This window comes from Chlorocebus sabaeus, chromosome 20 (genome assembly GCF_047675955.1).
Source record: "Chlorocebus sabaeus isolate Y175 chromosome 20, mChlSab1.0.hap1, whole genome shotgun sequence".
In the NCBI taxonomy this organism is placed as follows: domain Eukaryota; kingdom Metazoa; phylum Chordata; class Mammalia; order Primates; family Cercopithecidae; genus Chlorocebus; species Chlorocebus sabaeus.
Genome location: NC_132923.1, coordinates 125028431 through 125040670, shown reverse-complemented (window position 1 = coordinate 125040670; position 12240 = coordinate 125028431). Strand labels below are relative to the sequence as shown.

Here is a 12240-nt window from a genome sequence, read left to right as displayed (position 1 = left end):
GTGGTTGAGCACAGGACTTGGCAGTGGGGGTCTAGAGTCCCACCCTATCCCCCCCACTAGTCATTATGACCCTCGGAGAGGTGCTTGGCCCCTCCAGTCCCCAGCAACCCACCCTCCCATAATGGAAACAGAAGAGTCACCCAGAGTCCCCCATTGCTGGAGAGAGGAAGAGAGAGGAGGGCGGGGCAGGGCTGGCCTGGGATTTGGGGGACAGTGGCCCTCCTCAGGGTGGACCCTCCCTTTCCCAGCATCTTCCTCAGCTGGAGCCGCTGGGCAACAGCCCAAGGGGCCTGGAGAGAGCTGGCTTCCCACTGGGCCTGGGATCGGAGCTGCAGGGCTGTGCTGGGCCTGTGGCGTCGGCGGCTGCTGCAGTTGCAGCTGGTGGAGAGGTGGGCCCAGGAGCGGGGCTGGCGACTGGCACGAGATGCCCTATGCCACTGGCACTCCTCTTGGCAGGGTGAGTGGAGACTGGGTTGGGGGCACTGCAGGTGAGGGCAGGGCCAGGGTCTGTCTGAGACCCAGACTGCAGCCCTGGCCAACAACTTGACTGTAACCTCATGGGAGGCCTTGAGGCAGAGGCTAAGCTACATCTGGACTCCTGACCCATAGAAACTGTGAGATAACAAACATCTGTGGTTTAAAACTAATAAGTACTTGGGTAATTTGTTACACAGCCATAGATAACAAATGCAGTTGATCAGAGAGGTCTGCTGAGCTGTGACACTGACTTAGCTGGGTTCAAAGAAAACAGGTCGACCAACTCTTACACATTGTGCTATGTATGAGTAAATGAATGGACCTCAGCTATGAAATTTCCTAGAGGAACAGTGACTCTGCAGAGTGCCTCACCATCCCCCATACCCTCCCATCCCCTAGCAAAGTCTGGTGATGAGATCCCTACAGGGCATACCCAGGAGTCGGGTGGCTGAGCAGAACCTGGGGGCTTGGACTCTGTAGTCTTGAGTTTGAATCCCTGCGCTTCCATACCCTGGTTGTGTGAACCTTAAACAACCTACTTAACCTCTCTGAGTCTCAGCTTACACATCTGTAAAATGGGGATAATGTAGTCCCTACCTCATCACCTTAATCTTCATCCTTATCCTCACCTGGCCTCTAGGAGTCACTGGTCTGAGCCCTGAGCTAGGGGAGAAGTGGGCAGAGTCATGGTGCCCTTAGAGGCCGGTAGAGTTAGTCAGAGAGGGTCCCAGGAGGAGGTTAAGGAGGGCTCAGCAGGCAGAGCAATGGAGAGAGAAGTTGAGGTGTGGGAAGGGTTCAGCAAAATAGGGCAGTGGGAAGGACTGGATTTGCAGAGCTGGCTGAGGGTGCAGTGTGTTAGAAGCCCTAAGGAATGTGGCCAGTGAAGGGAGGAGGGATAGTCCCAAGGCAGGCTTGCTGTCTGGGTCTCTGCCTCTGGGCAAAAGGAGCTGTTGCATGGCCCAACCAGTCTTTCTTTCTTTCTTTTTTTTTTTTTCCCAAGACGGTCTCACTCTGTTGCCCATGCATGCAGTGGTGCGATCTGGACTCACTGCAACCTCTGCCCCCTGGGTTCAAGCAATTCTCCTGCCTCAGCTCCCCTAGTAGGTGGGATTACAGGTGCCTGCCACCATGCCTGGCTAATTTGTGTATTTTCAGTAGAGACAGGGTTTCACCATGTTACCGGGCTGGTCTCAAATTCCTGCCCTCAAGTGATCAACCCACCTCCACCTTCCAAAGTGCTGGGATTACAAGCGTGAGCCACCGCACCTGGCCCCAAGCAATCTTTTTATAACCTGATATCAGAAGTGACATCCCATTGCTTCTGCCAAACTCTGTCTGTTAGAAGCAAATTAATAAACCCAGCCTGTATTCAAGGCAGGGCATTGCCCGGGACAGGAACACAGGATGCTATCTTGGAGGCTGCCCACTACATCAACACATCGCGTTAATGCTGGCAGGCAGGGCTGTGGTTGTTCTGGAAAGTCATGTCCTGTCCGCTGGGGACAGCTGCTTACGCAGCCCAGTCATTCCCCAGCGGGAACACTGAGCCAGTGTTTCCAGAACTTCCAGTTTTTACAGAAAAATTGAAAATTAGATTTTTGGGCCGGGTGCAGTGGCTCATGCCTGTAATCTCAGCACTTTGGGAGGCCGAGGCTGGCGGATCACGAGGTCAGGAGATGGAGACCATCCTGGCTAACACGGTGAAACCAGTCTCTACTAAAAATACAAAAAGTTAGCCGGTCGCGGTGGCGGGCGCCTGTAGTCCCAGCAACTCGGGAGGCTGAGGCAGGAGAATGGCGTGAACCCGGGAGGCAGAGGTTGCAGTGAGCTGAGATTGGGCCACTGCACTCCAGCCTGGGTGTCAGAGTGAGACTCCGTCTCAAAAAAAAAAAAAAAAACAAAACAGAAAATTAGATTTTTACCGGAATTCTCCAGATTCAAAAACATTGTGGCACAATTAACAAACAAAAACAAACCCAACAACGCTATGAGCTGGGCTGGCCTGGTCACCAGCAGGACACCCGTAATAGAGGCTTTTTAACCCAGACAGTCAGGGCGGCCTCGTCTGTTCCCACCTGGTAGGGGGTGAAGGGCTGGCTAAGCAGAGACCCATGGGGAGAGGCTGGGGTGAGCACCCAGTGGCTCTTCAGCATCTCTCTGGCCCCAGGACAGCAGTTCCTGCATGAAAAGTGCCAGACATGGGTGCAGGGCCACCTCCAGGGCCTGCAGAGGGCTGTGTTTCGGAGCTGGCAGCAGGCAGCAGCTCGTCAGAGACGCACAGTGACCTGGCTAGAGCAACTGCTACTGCAGAGGTGGGTGCGCCTGGGGGTGGGAGGGTGTTGGTCCTCCCCACCCAAGGAATAGCAAGAAGAGCACCCAGGGGGTGGGAAGCTGAGGGTGGCCCAGATAGGAGGCCTATGGCCTGGGGAAAAAGGGGCATGCAGGGAGATCCTAGCCCGGAGGCAGAGGGCCATGACCACTGATACCTTATTATCTATTTTGGGAGTGGTGGCAAACCCCAACCCTAACCTGTGGCCCCAACAAGCCCTGGGAGTCCAGCTCCTGGCCAGGTCAGTTCTTTGGTTTTAGAGGATATGATTAACATGGGAGAAATCAGCTGGGAACAGTGGCTCACGCCTATAATCCCAGCACTTTGGGAGGCCGAGGCAGGTGGATCACTTGAGGTCAGGAGTTCAAGACCAGCCTGGCCAACATGGTGAAACCCCGTCTCTACTAAAAATATGAAAAATAGCCAGGCGTGGTGGCAGGTGCCTGTAGTCTCAGCTACCCAGGACACTCAGGCAGGAGAATCACTTGAATCCAGGAGGTGGAGGTTGCGGTGAGCCGAGATTATGCCACTGCACTCCAGCCTGGGTGACTAAGCAAGACTCCGTCTCAAAAAAAAAAAAAAAAGAAATCCACTCCTCGGAAATCTACCATAATGCCCATTGTGAGGAGTCATAGCAAGGAGATGTCTGCTGTACACTGTCGCTAAGAGAAGACAGTGCAATCTTCATTTAAGTAAAGATGTTCTGGTGGAACATGTATACAGTTTATGAATGCACATTGTAAAACCAAGCAGAGGGATGCAGAATGGCTCCTCCCACAGTTCAGTACAAATGCGAATGTTCAGTGTCCCCATAGGGGCAGTGAACTGTTGGCTACACAATGGCTGACGTCTGTGCTTTTGCATCTGAGGGTGTAGATGGGTTGTGTTTTTTGAGATGGAGTCTTGCTCTTGTTGCCCAGGCTGGAGTGCAATGGCGCGATCTCGGCCCACCGCAGCCTCTGCCTCCCAGGTTCAAGCAATTCTCCTGCCTCAGCCTCCTGAGTAGCTGGGATTACAGGCAGGTGGCACCACGCCCGGCTAATTTTGTATTTTTAGTAGAGACGGGGTTTCTCCATGTTCATCAAGCTGGTCTCGAACTCCCAACCTCAGGTGATCTGCCCCTCCTCTGCCTCCCAAAGTGCTAGGATTACAGGCGAGAGCCACTGCACCCGGCTGTAAATGTATTTTTTCTTGGCTTCTCAGTGAGTGGGAGATGGTGTTCCTCTCCCTCACCAACCACCTGGGCATGTGATGGGAGGCAGGACATGGCTGGTGTGGGACTTGAACCCATACTACTGGTTCCCATGCCTTTGCAGGGCAGGCCCTGCCCTCTGAGGCTGAGATTCCAAGATGGAGAGCCAGTGCTTTCACCTGTTCCTAGTCGTTTAGTGTTTTGTGGGAGCTTTGCAGGTGTAACATTGAATAAATGTGACTTTTCACTCTGAGAACGAGACAAGCCCTCCCATGCATCTGTTTTTGGTTTGTTTTGTTTTTTTGAGATGGAGTTTCACTCTTGTCACCCAGGCTGGAGTGCAGTGGCGCGATCTCGGCTCACTGCAACCTCTGCCTCCCGGGTTCAAGCAATTCTTCTGCCTCAGCTTCCCAAGTAGCTGGGATTACAGTTGCCCACCGCCATACATGGCTAATTTTTGTATTTTTAGTAGAGACGGGGTTTCACCATGTTGGTCAGGCCGATCTCAAACTGACTCAGGTGATCCACTCACCTTGGCCTCCCAAAGTGCTGGGATTACAAGCATGAGCCACCACACCTGGCCCCATGCGTCTGTTTTGCAGCTACTTCCAGGCCTGGTGTGAGGTTGTAAGAGACACAGGGGTGCTCCAGGCCCAGCGTCAAGCCTTTCAGGATGACCTGAGGAGAAGGGCACTGGGGGCCATGTTTGCCACATGGCGGGAAGCCCAGGCAGCTGCAGCCGGGGCACAGGAACAGCGTGAGGCCCAGGCCTCCCTTGCCCACTGGAGAAGCTGCGGGCAGCAAGGCCAGGAAGATGGGCAGCCGAAGAAGGCCCAGGCCCCGCAGGCCTTCCCAGCATGGCCAGTGGCCCCGGACGTGCACCGTGAGGCCCAGCAGCAGGAAGGAGAGAGTGCTGGGGCCCAGGCAGCCCGGTGCTGGACTCGGTACTGGGCACTGTGGGTGCCCAGCTGTCGGGGCCAGGTCAGCCAAGCCCATGCTTCCTGGAAGCTGCGAGCCTGGTGAGTGCCGTGGTCTAAGCGCAGCCCCACTCTGTGCTTCCAGCTCAGGCCTCGAGCCTGTTTTTGGCAGGGGTAGAGCGTAATTTGTGGCTGGGTGGCAGGGCAAAGGCTCAAGAGGGTGATTGGGGGTGACAGGGAGAGGCCGCCCTGGCCATCTCCCTGTCATCCCGTCCTGGACCACATCCTGGCACCACCTCTTGCTATGTGTCCCCTCCTTGGGGAAGTCTCTGATGGTCCTGCCTGGCAGTCACCAGCACAGCCAGCCACTCAGCAAGCGCCATAAACGCCAGGGAAGGGGAAGCAAAGTGGCACTGGCAGGACTGTCCCCTCTCTGCCCCTAAACAGGATGTTTGTCCCTGTCTGCGATTTTCTCCTTCCAGGTCGCTCTCCATCCTGTTTACCCAGACTCTCCCTCCAGAAGAGGGAGTGGGAGGTGGCTGGGGCTTGGCCTGGAGGGCCCCCTCTCGCAGGGCACTGGAAGGGCTCCCTGCGGAGAGTCCTGGCTCTGATGGCCCTGGCTGCAGACTCCTCCCTCTCCCGCAGGGTCCTAGAGGCCTCGACGCAGTCAGGGGCTTGCGGCGGTGTCCAACGAGCCATCGTCACCCAGCTCCGGCAGGCTGGGCTCAGACGCTTCCTGCAGATGGCGCAGCTCAGGGTGTGGCTTGGACTGCGGGCCAAGGCCCCAGGGGCCGGCAAGGTCCGCCCCAAGCCTCAGGCTGACCTCACGCTCTGGCCCCGGATGGCCAGCAGGGGGAGCCTGCTGCTGGACGCCCCAGCCCCTTGGAAGCAGGTGAGAGGAGCCTAGGCAGGTCGGGAGGTCCAAAAATGATCCTCAGACCACCGGCCTTAGAATCAGCTTGATCCAACCTATGGCGGCAGCATGGCTGGATGCCTCCCCAGGGGCCCAGCAGCCTTGTACACACCACCTCTCCCCAGTTCTCAGTCAGCCTCTGACAAGCAACTCTGAATCCATCAGCAAAGATGAACCCAGCACCTCTCGAGTGCCAGCCCACTGCAGGTCTGGACACAAAGACTAGCGTGTTGGGTCACAGCCTGTTAGGGAGACACTGAAATGCATGCTTTCTCACGGTGCAGCTGAAGATCAGGATAGGTACACGGAACAGTAGCATTTTTTTTGTTTTTTTATTTTTGAGACAGAGTCTGGCTCAATTGCCCAGCCTGAAGCAGAGGTGTGATCTCAACTCACTGCAACCTCTACCTCCCAGGTTCAAGCGATCCTCCCACCTCAGCCTCCTGAGTAGCTGGGACTACGGGTGCGTGCCACCACACCTGGCTAATTTTTGTATTTTTAGTAGAGACAGGGTTTCACCATATTGCCCAAGCTGGTCTCGAACTCCTGAATTCAAGTGATCCTCCCACCTCGACTTCCCAAAGTGCTGGGATTACAGGTGTGAGCCACTGCACCAGGTCAAGTTTTTTTTTTTCCTTATTGGAAAAGTGAAATATGCTCATTACAGAAAAGTCAGAAAATATAAAGTAGAAAAATACCAACATTTCTTTCATAATTCTCTCTGCCCAACGGCATTGGTCAGTCCCTCTCCAGACCAGAAGCAGTTAGTTCTGACACCAACAAATGGTGATAAGAGATTGATGGCCTAGCAAGAGGGAAGAAGCCACCACAAAACCAAACAGAAAATGACACTGCACAGCAGTCTGGGGACATGTCCTTGAAGGACACAGACCCAAAGATACTGGCAGGTGAGGTAGTGTCCATAAGATCAACAGGCATCATCAGGAATCTTATTTCAGAATGCCACAAACAATACATTTTAGAGAAGGTTCTAAGAGAAAAAGCTAAGGTGACTTTTTTCAGTCGTCGTTTTTTTGTTTTCAGACAGTGTCTCACTCTGTTGCCCAGGCCGGAATGCAGTGGTGCAGTCACAGCTCACTGCAGCCTCAACCTCCGGGGCTCAAACGATCCTTCCACCTCAGCCGTGTGAATAGCTGAGACTACAGGCGTGTGCCAACACACGCGGCTAATTTTATTTTTTTTGTAGAAATGGGGTCTCACTGTGTTGCCAGGGCTTGTCTCGAACTCCTGGGCTCAAGCGATCTGCCTGCCTTGGCCTCCCCAACCGCTGGGCAGGCCCATTGCGCCATGAGCCACCGTGCCTCCCGGTTTTTGTTTTTTAAATGGAATTGAAAGGAACTAGCCTTGGCTAGTTGCAGAATTCACACATATGGGGCTATGGCAACAGCAGGTTCTAGGGTCTCAGGGTCTCTTCTTTCTAAATAAGCTACAGGGCAATTGCTTCTCAGAGTACTTTTACATTTCTATTCAAGACAAGGATCCCATATACTGATGGAGAATCTGAGGCCTCTAGAAACTAAACGCTGGGAATGGCACCTAGGGTGCTTAATTCCAGGGCCCCCTCTTTTCTGCCACAGGCACACATGCCCCAGCAGCCCCTTTGGAGAGCCCCTCTCTGTAGAGAGTACTAGCCGGGGGCTCGGACTCTGGAGTCAGACCACTTCCGAGGTATGAGGCCTCAGACAAGTAACTCAGCTTTGACAAGTTTTAAGTGGGGAGAGAAACAGCCACCTCCCAGGGCTGTGCTCCCAGGCACTGAGGGGTAACTACTAGGGGCCCACCCCACTGTTGGAATGTCTTTGGCCACCTGGGGGAATGGGTGGAAGAAGCAGGGATGTGTCCTGCCAGCCAAGAAATCCCAGTGGGGCCCCAGGAGGTCCAAGCCCATGGGGTTCAGGTGCTCCTTTCTGGTTGTTCCTTCAGACCCGCAGCTGCTGGACACAGGCCACAGGGCTGGTGCCGCCCGCGCCATCACTGCAGTGCAGCCTGGGTGGACAGAGGAAGCCAAGGGGAACGGCCTGGGCTCAGAGTAAGGAGACCTTGCTCCGGAGGACAAACAGTGTCTGAAGTGCAGGAGTGAAGTGGTCTCCAGTCCTCAGGGGCCTGGAAATCAGCTCCTTGGGACACGGTGTTGTGTGTACTGACCATTCTCCCCATCCATTCCCTCTTAGAAATGTTTCAGGTGTTCTGAGAAAACTTTGTGTTCCCGTCCCGCCCCTGTGATTTCTCTTTGGGCAGCAGCCCAGAGCAGCTAGAGGCCTGGGGAGATGGGGGGCAGGGCACAAGGCTGAGCTCAGCACCTTCCTCCACGCCCTCACTGTATTCAACTCCTAGGCGGGCACTAAGAGCAGCTGCCTTCTTGGACCCACATTAAGCTCTTCTGACTCAACTCCCCTTTCCAGGGTGCGGAGAACATTCCCTCTGCCCTGCCTTCCAGCTCTGGCCGCAGTGGCCTGGACAGAGTAGCTGGGTCCCAGGCCTGCCCCTGTGGATGAGGGACCAGGGACCAAGAGGACACTCCAGCCCTGAGCCCAGAGCCCTCAAAGCCCAAAGCGAGGCCCATAAAAGGAGGCTGGGGTGAGAGGAGCTGTGTGTGCAGTTTGGGGGGTCCGAGGGATGGGGGCAGGGGCCGAGGGGCTTGCCTGAGCCATGGCTAGAGCTGGGCCCTCTCTGGCCAGTGCTCTTTCGTGTAGGATCCTGGAAAAGCAGGCCCAGGCCCATGGCTCTGCCCTCCTTCCAGTCCTGAAGGGTCATGATGCTCTTGGCCATCAGGAGGAAGTACCTGCAGCGCCGGTGCCTTAAGGCACTGCTTCGTGGGCTGCGGGGTTCCCAGCAGGCCAGGTGCCTGGCAGCAGCATGGCAGCACTGGGTGGATGCCCAAGGGGCAGAACAGCTGGCACGGACCCTGGTGAGTGGGCGCAGCCCCTCTCCATACTGACCATCTCCCATTTCACCTCATACTCAACCCTAACCCCTCTCAAAAGTGTGGCCCTTGGACCTACTGACTCCAAAACCTTGGGGGACAGGCCCAGGAATCTGCATTGTTAATACTCAGATGACATCTCCTTGCCATAGCCCTTTCACTCTGGTGCCGCAGAGGTGTGGGGGGAGAAAGGCAGAAGGGCTGGCGACTGCAGGGGAGCGTAAGCGCAAGAGGCCTCCTCTGCCAACTGTCCCCAAAGCTCAGGGAGTGGCACCTGAGATCGGCCTGGCGGACGTGGTGGCAGCGGATCCTGCGACTGCGAGTGGCTCAGCAGTTAAAGCAGCAGGAAGATGGCTGGGTCCTTTCCCAGGTACTACCCTCTTCCCTGCACTCCACCCAGCCAGCCTTCCAGAAGCCTGTGCCACAGCTGCGCACCGCGGACCTGAGGTTCCCCTGCTTGCCAGCCCCAGGGCCCCTTTGTTTTCAGGGGAGTGGTCAGTTCCATTACAGAACACACAGGCTGGATGCTGGAGCCCTTGATTTGATTTGTGGCCCCAGCTCAGGCCAGGCCCACCCGGTCCCTCAGTTTGGGAAGGCGCGGCATGAGGTATGGCTACCGCTCACACTAGCCCATGGAGGGCCTAGGTCCTGAGCACCCCCTCCCTCATTTGCTCAGCTCTGAGTACAGCTTCCCAGATCACCATCAGATCTATTCTGAGCTTGTGCATTTGGCCTGGGCAAGAGTGGCTGGCTGCTTGGGGCAGAGGGAGGGGCCCTGGGGACAAAAGGAGCTGGGCACAGGGGTTGCTCTAGCAGGCACAGCACAGACCCTGGAGAGAGCCCACAACAATAGCATTTCCTCCCCTCCCTGGTTCCAGGCCTTTAAGAAGTGGCACCAACGCCTGGCAGCCAGGAGCCCAAGGAGAGGAGCTGCCAGTAGCCCAAGACCCTGGAGCAAGCCAGGCCCTAAGGGCCCTGAGAGTGGACAGAAGCTGCCGGAGCCCCGCGGGGTTGGGGGCTTGGGGCAGAGCATGGGGTCCAGCTGCAGCTGTGACGTGTTCCCAGAGAATAACAAACAGAACTGAACTCGGCCTTCCCAGGCAAGGAACCATGCCCCACACATCCGGGGAGTGATGACAGGGGAAAAGGACAATAAAACCCACTCCTCAGTCCTAGCTGCTTCTCTCAGTCTCTCCTAGCGGCCGCCCTTCTGCCCCAGCCAGTGAGGCCAGGAAGGGAGTAAAGAGGACGTCCCACAATTGCATCCACCCCTTTGGCCATCAGGCTGCTCCGGGCCACCCCACCCCACCCAGCCTGCTGGGATCCAGGACAGGAAACAGCCCATCTGCACCTGCCAGTCACTGCCCCCGGGCCATGGGGCTTGCAGGTGACTCCTGGGGAGCTGTGCCAGGCAGATAACCTCTGGGACAGGACGAGGGGATGAGGAGGGCAGCTGGCAGGACGAGGGTCTACCTGAAAAATAAGCCAGGAAGCTGGGCTGCTGCACAGCCCCAGGCAGGTCTGGGGCCCCTGTGCTGGTAAATCTCATCTTGGCTTTTGACAGGGAACGGGGTAGCCTTAGGCCTCCACAGCCAGGGAAAAGGGGAAGGCCATGACCCCCACCAAGCACAAGGGTTCAGACTGCTGCTGTCAACCCTTGAGGGGTACTTTTTCTCTCAAAGCTCAGAATAGACAACTGTGCCAGAAAGCAGCATGGTAGGTATCAGCCCAATGCCCATCCAGGGGGCTGGTGCCATGGACGGCTAAGCGGGCAGGCAGGGCAGTGGTATGTCCCTTCACTCACAAGTAGGTGGGGCCCAGCTGCCCACCTCTAGGAGGTGGAAGGGTACAGCACTTTGCCACATCTCTTCTACGATGCCACCAGTGCCTGGCACCCATGTGTGTTTTGCCTGTACTGCACAGGCTCCAAGTGTAAGTTCACTGGGAGTCCCAGGCTGGCTCTGGAGGCTGCCTTGGTTCGAGGGCTTAGCTGGCAACAACCACTCTCCTCGCCTTCTCAGGAGGTGCCACCCGCTGTGGTTCTCTGCAAGACGGAAGTGCTCCCCACCAAAAGAGCACAGACTCCTGGCTAGAGCAGGGAGTACTAGGTTCCCATGTGGGGCCAACTGAAGTCCAGCCAGAGCCTGGAAGCCTCACTCCAGTCTAGCTGCCATCATCAGGTGGGGGAGTGGAGGCCAGGGGTCGGGGAGACATGAAGGAGAGTGGGATTCCCAGAGAAGTAGCATTGTGGAGGAAGAAGGTGGGACAGGAGTGGCTCCAGCGCAGGGCGTCAGGACACAGGGTCACGGAGCCTCCGTCTCTCTCTCATTCTGGGTGGGCCTGTTGAGAAGCTCAAGTGTGTCTTCCACCACCTGCCACAGGCAGTTGTCCAGTGGGAAGTCATTGTCCACCAGGTTGACCAGGAAGTAGTTGTCGTGGATGTACTGGATGATCGTGCGGGATGGAGACGACTCCTCATACAGCTTGCCCCACCGCTCAATCCACAGGGCGAAGGCCTCGTCCTACACACACACCACACACCCCCCGCAACGCACACACGCACACACGCACACACGCACACACACAGACGCAAGATTAACAGGGCTCTCCAAGGGCTCTGCTCAACAGGACATTTCCCGGAATAGAACAAGGCCCACTGCCAGTATCACTTCCCACCCCTGCCCAGAAGCAAACACCCTGCGTCAGCAGTGACACGGGTGAGTGAGTCAGAGCCGGGTATGCCCTGAAGGCTGGGTCCAGCGGGCCCAGGGTGTGGCCTTCAGCACACGCTTGGGACTTGGTCCCAATCCCTCCCCAGGGTTTTCCAGGTGGGCGGGACAAGCTTACTCCCGGCTCCTTTACCTTCCAGAACATGAAGCTGATGGGATCCACTACGGTGGGCTGGATGATCTCTCGCCCAGGGAAGATACCCCAAGTGACGGCATTCGGCTGCAGTTCGGGGGCATTGGTGATGTTTTCACCCTGGGGGTGTGGTGTGGGGGTAAGACCTGGGCCAAGGACAACTGGAGTCCCAGTGCCTGGACAGCCTTGACTCACTGGGGCCATGCGGGCTTAATACCCTCTGCCTGCGCCTCCACTCCCGGCCTCCACTCTCCCTGCACCTCCACTCCCCTCTCCCTGTGCCTCCACTCCTGGCCTCCTCCACCTGCATCTATGAATGACATCTCTCTCCACACAAGCCCAAACCTAGAGGCGTCCTGGCCACTTCCCCCTCCTCCCTGAGCACCCCCTGCTCACTCTCTGATCCGTTCCCTCTTGTCTAGCCCACCTCCAGGACTGTGTTTGGCTTGGGTCACTCCAGGGGTCTCTTTGCTGGCCTCACCGGCTCTAGCCTTCCCCAGTCCCTATCATCTGTACGACGATCCACCGTTATTTGACTCAAATAAAGCGGGAACCAAGCTACTCCACTGCTGGAGAAAGGCTCCCCTTGCATTTAGGGAAAACTCA

General features: G+C 56.5%; 2 protein-coding genes across 7 annotated transcripts in view; one reads left to right on the top strand and one right to left on the bottom strand.

Annotated features, from left to right (window-relative positions):
* Nucleotides 1–9826, top strand: part of C20H1orf167 (chromosome 20 C1orf167 homolog) — a 25926-nt gene extending 16100 nt beyond the window's left edge. Inside the window, 10 exon segments of the mRNA XM_007980545.3 lie at nucleotides 249–457; nucleotides 2645–2789; nucleotides 4601–5017; nucleotides 5561–5714; nucleotides 7773–7878; nucleotides 8252–8426; nucleotides 8528–8757; nucleotides 9032–9125; nucleotides 9650–9756; nucleotides 9759–9826. Coding sequence (XP_007978736.3) covers nucleotides 249–457; nucleotides 2645–2789; nucleotides 4601–5017; nucleotides 5561–5714; nucleotides 7773–7878; nucleotides 8252–8426; nucleotides 8528–8757; nucleotides 9032–9125; nucleotides 9650–9756; nucleotides 9759–9826 — 1705 coding nt within the window.
* The window catches only part of MTHFR (methylenetetrahydrofolate reductase), a 20266-nt gene continuing 14169 nt past the window's right edge, over nucleotides 6144–12240 (bottom strand). For all 6 annotated transcript variants that reach the window (XM_007980542.3, XM_007980541.3, XM_007980543.3 and 3 more), the window contains exons 11-12: nucleotides 11635–11754; nucleotides 6144–11294 (exon numbers count right to left, since the gene is read on the bottom strand). In XM_007980542.3, the coding sequence (XP_007978733.1) occupies nucleotides 11076–11294; nucleotides 11635–11754 (339 nt within the window). In that variant the 3' untranslated portion in view covers nucleotides 6144–11075. The remainder of the gene's footprint in view (nucleotides 11295–11634; nucleotides 11755–12240) is intronic.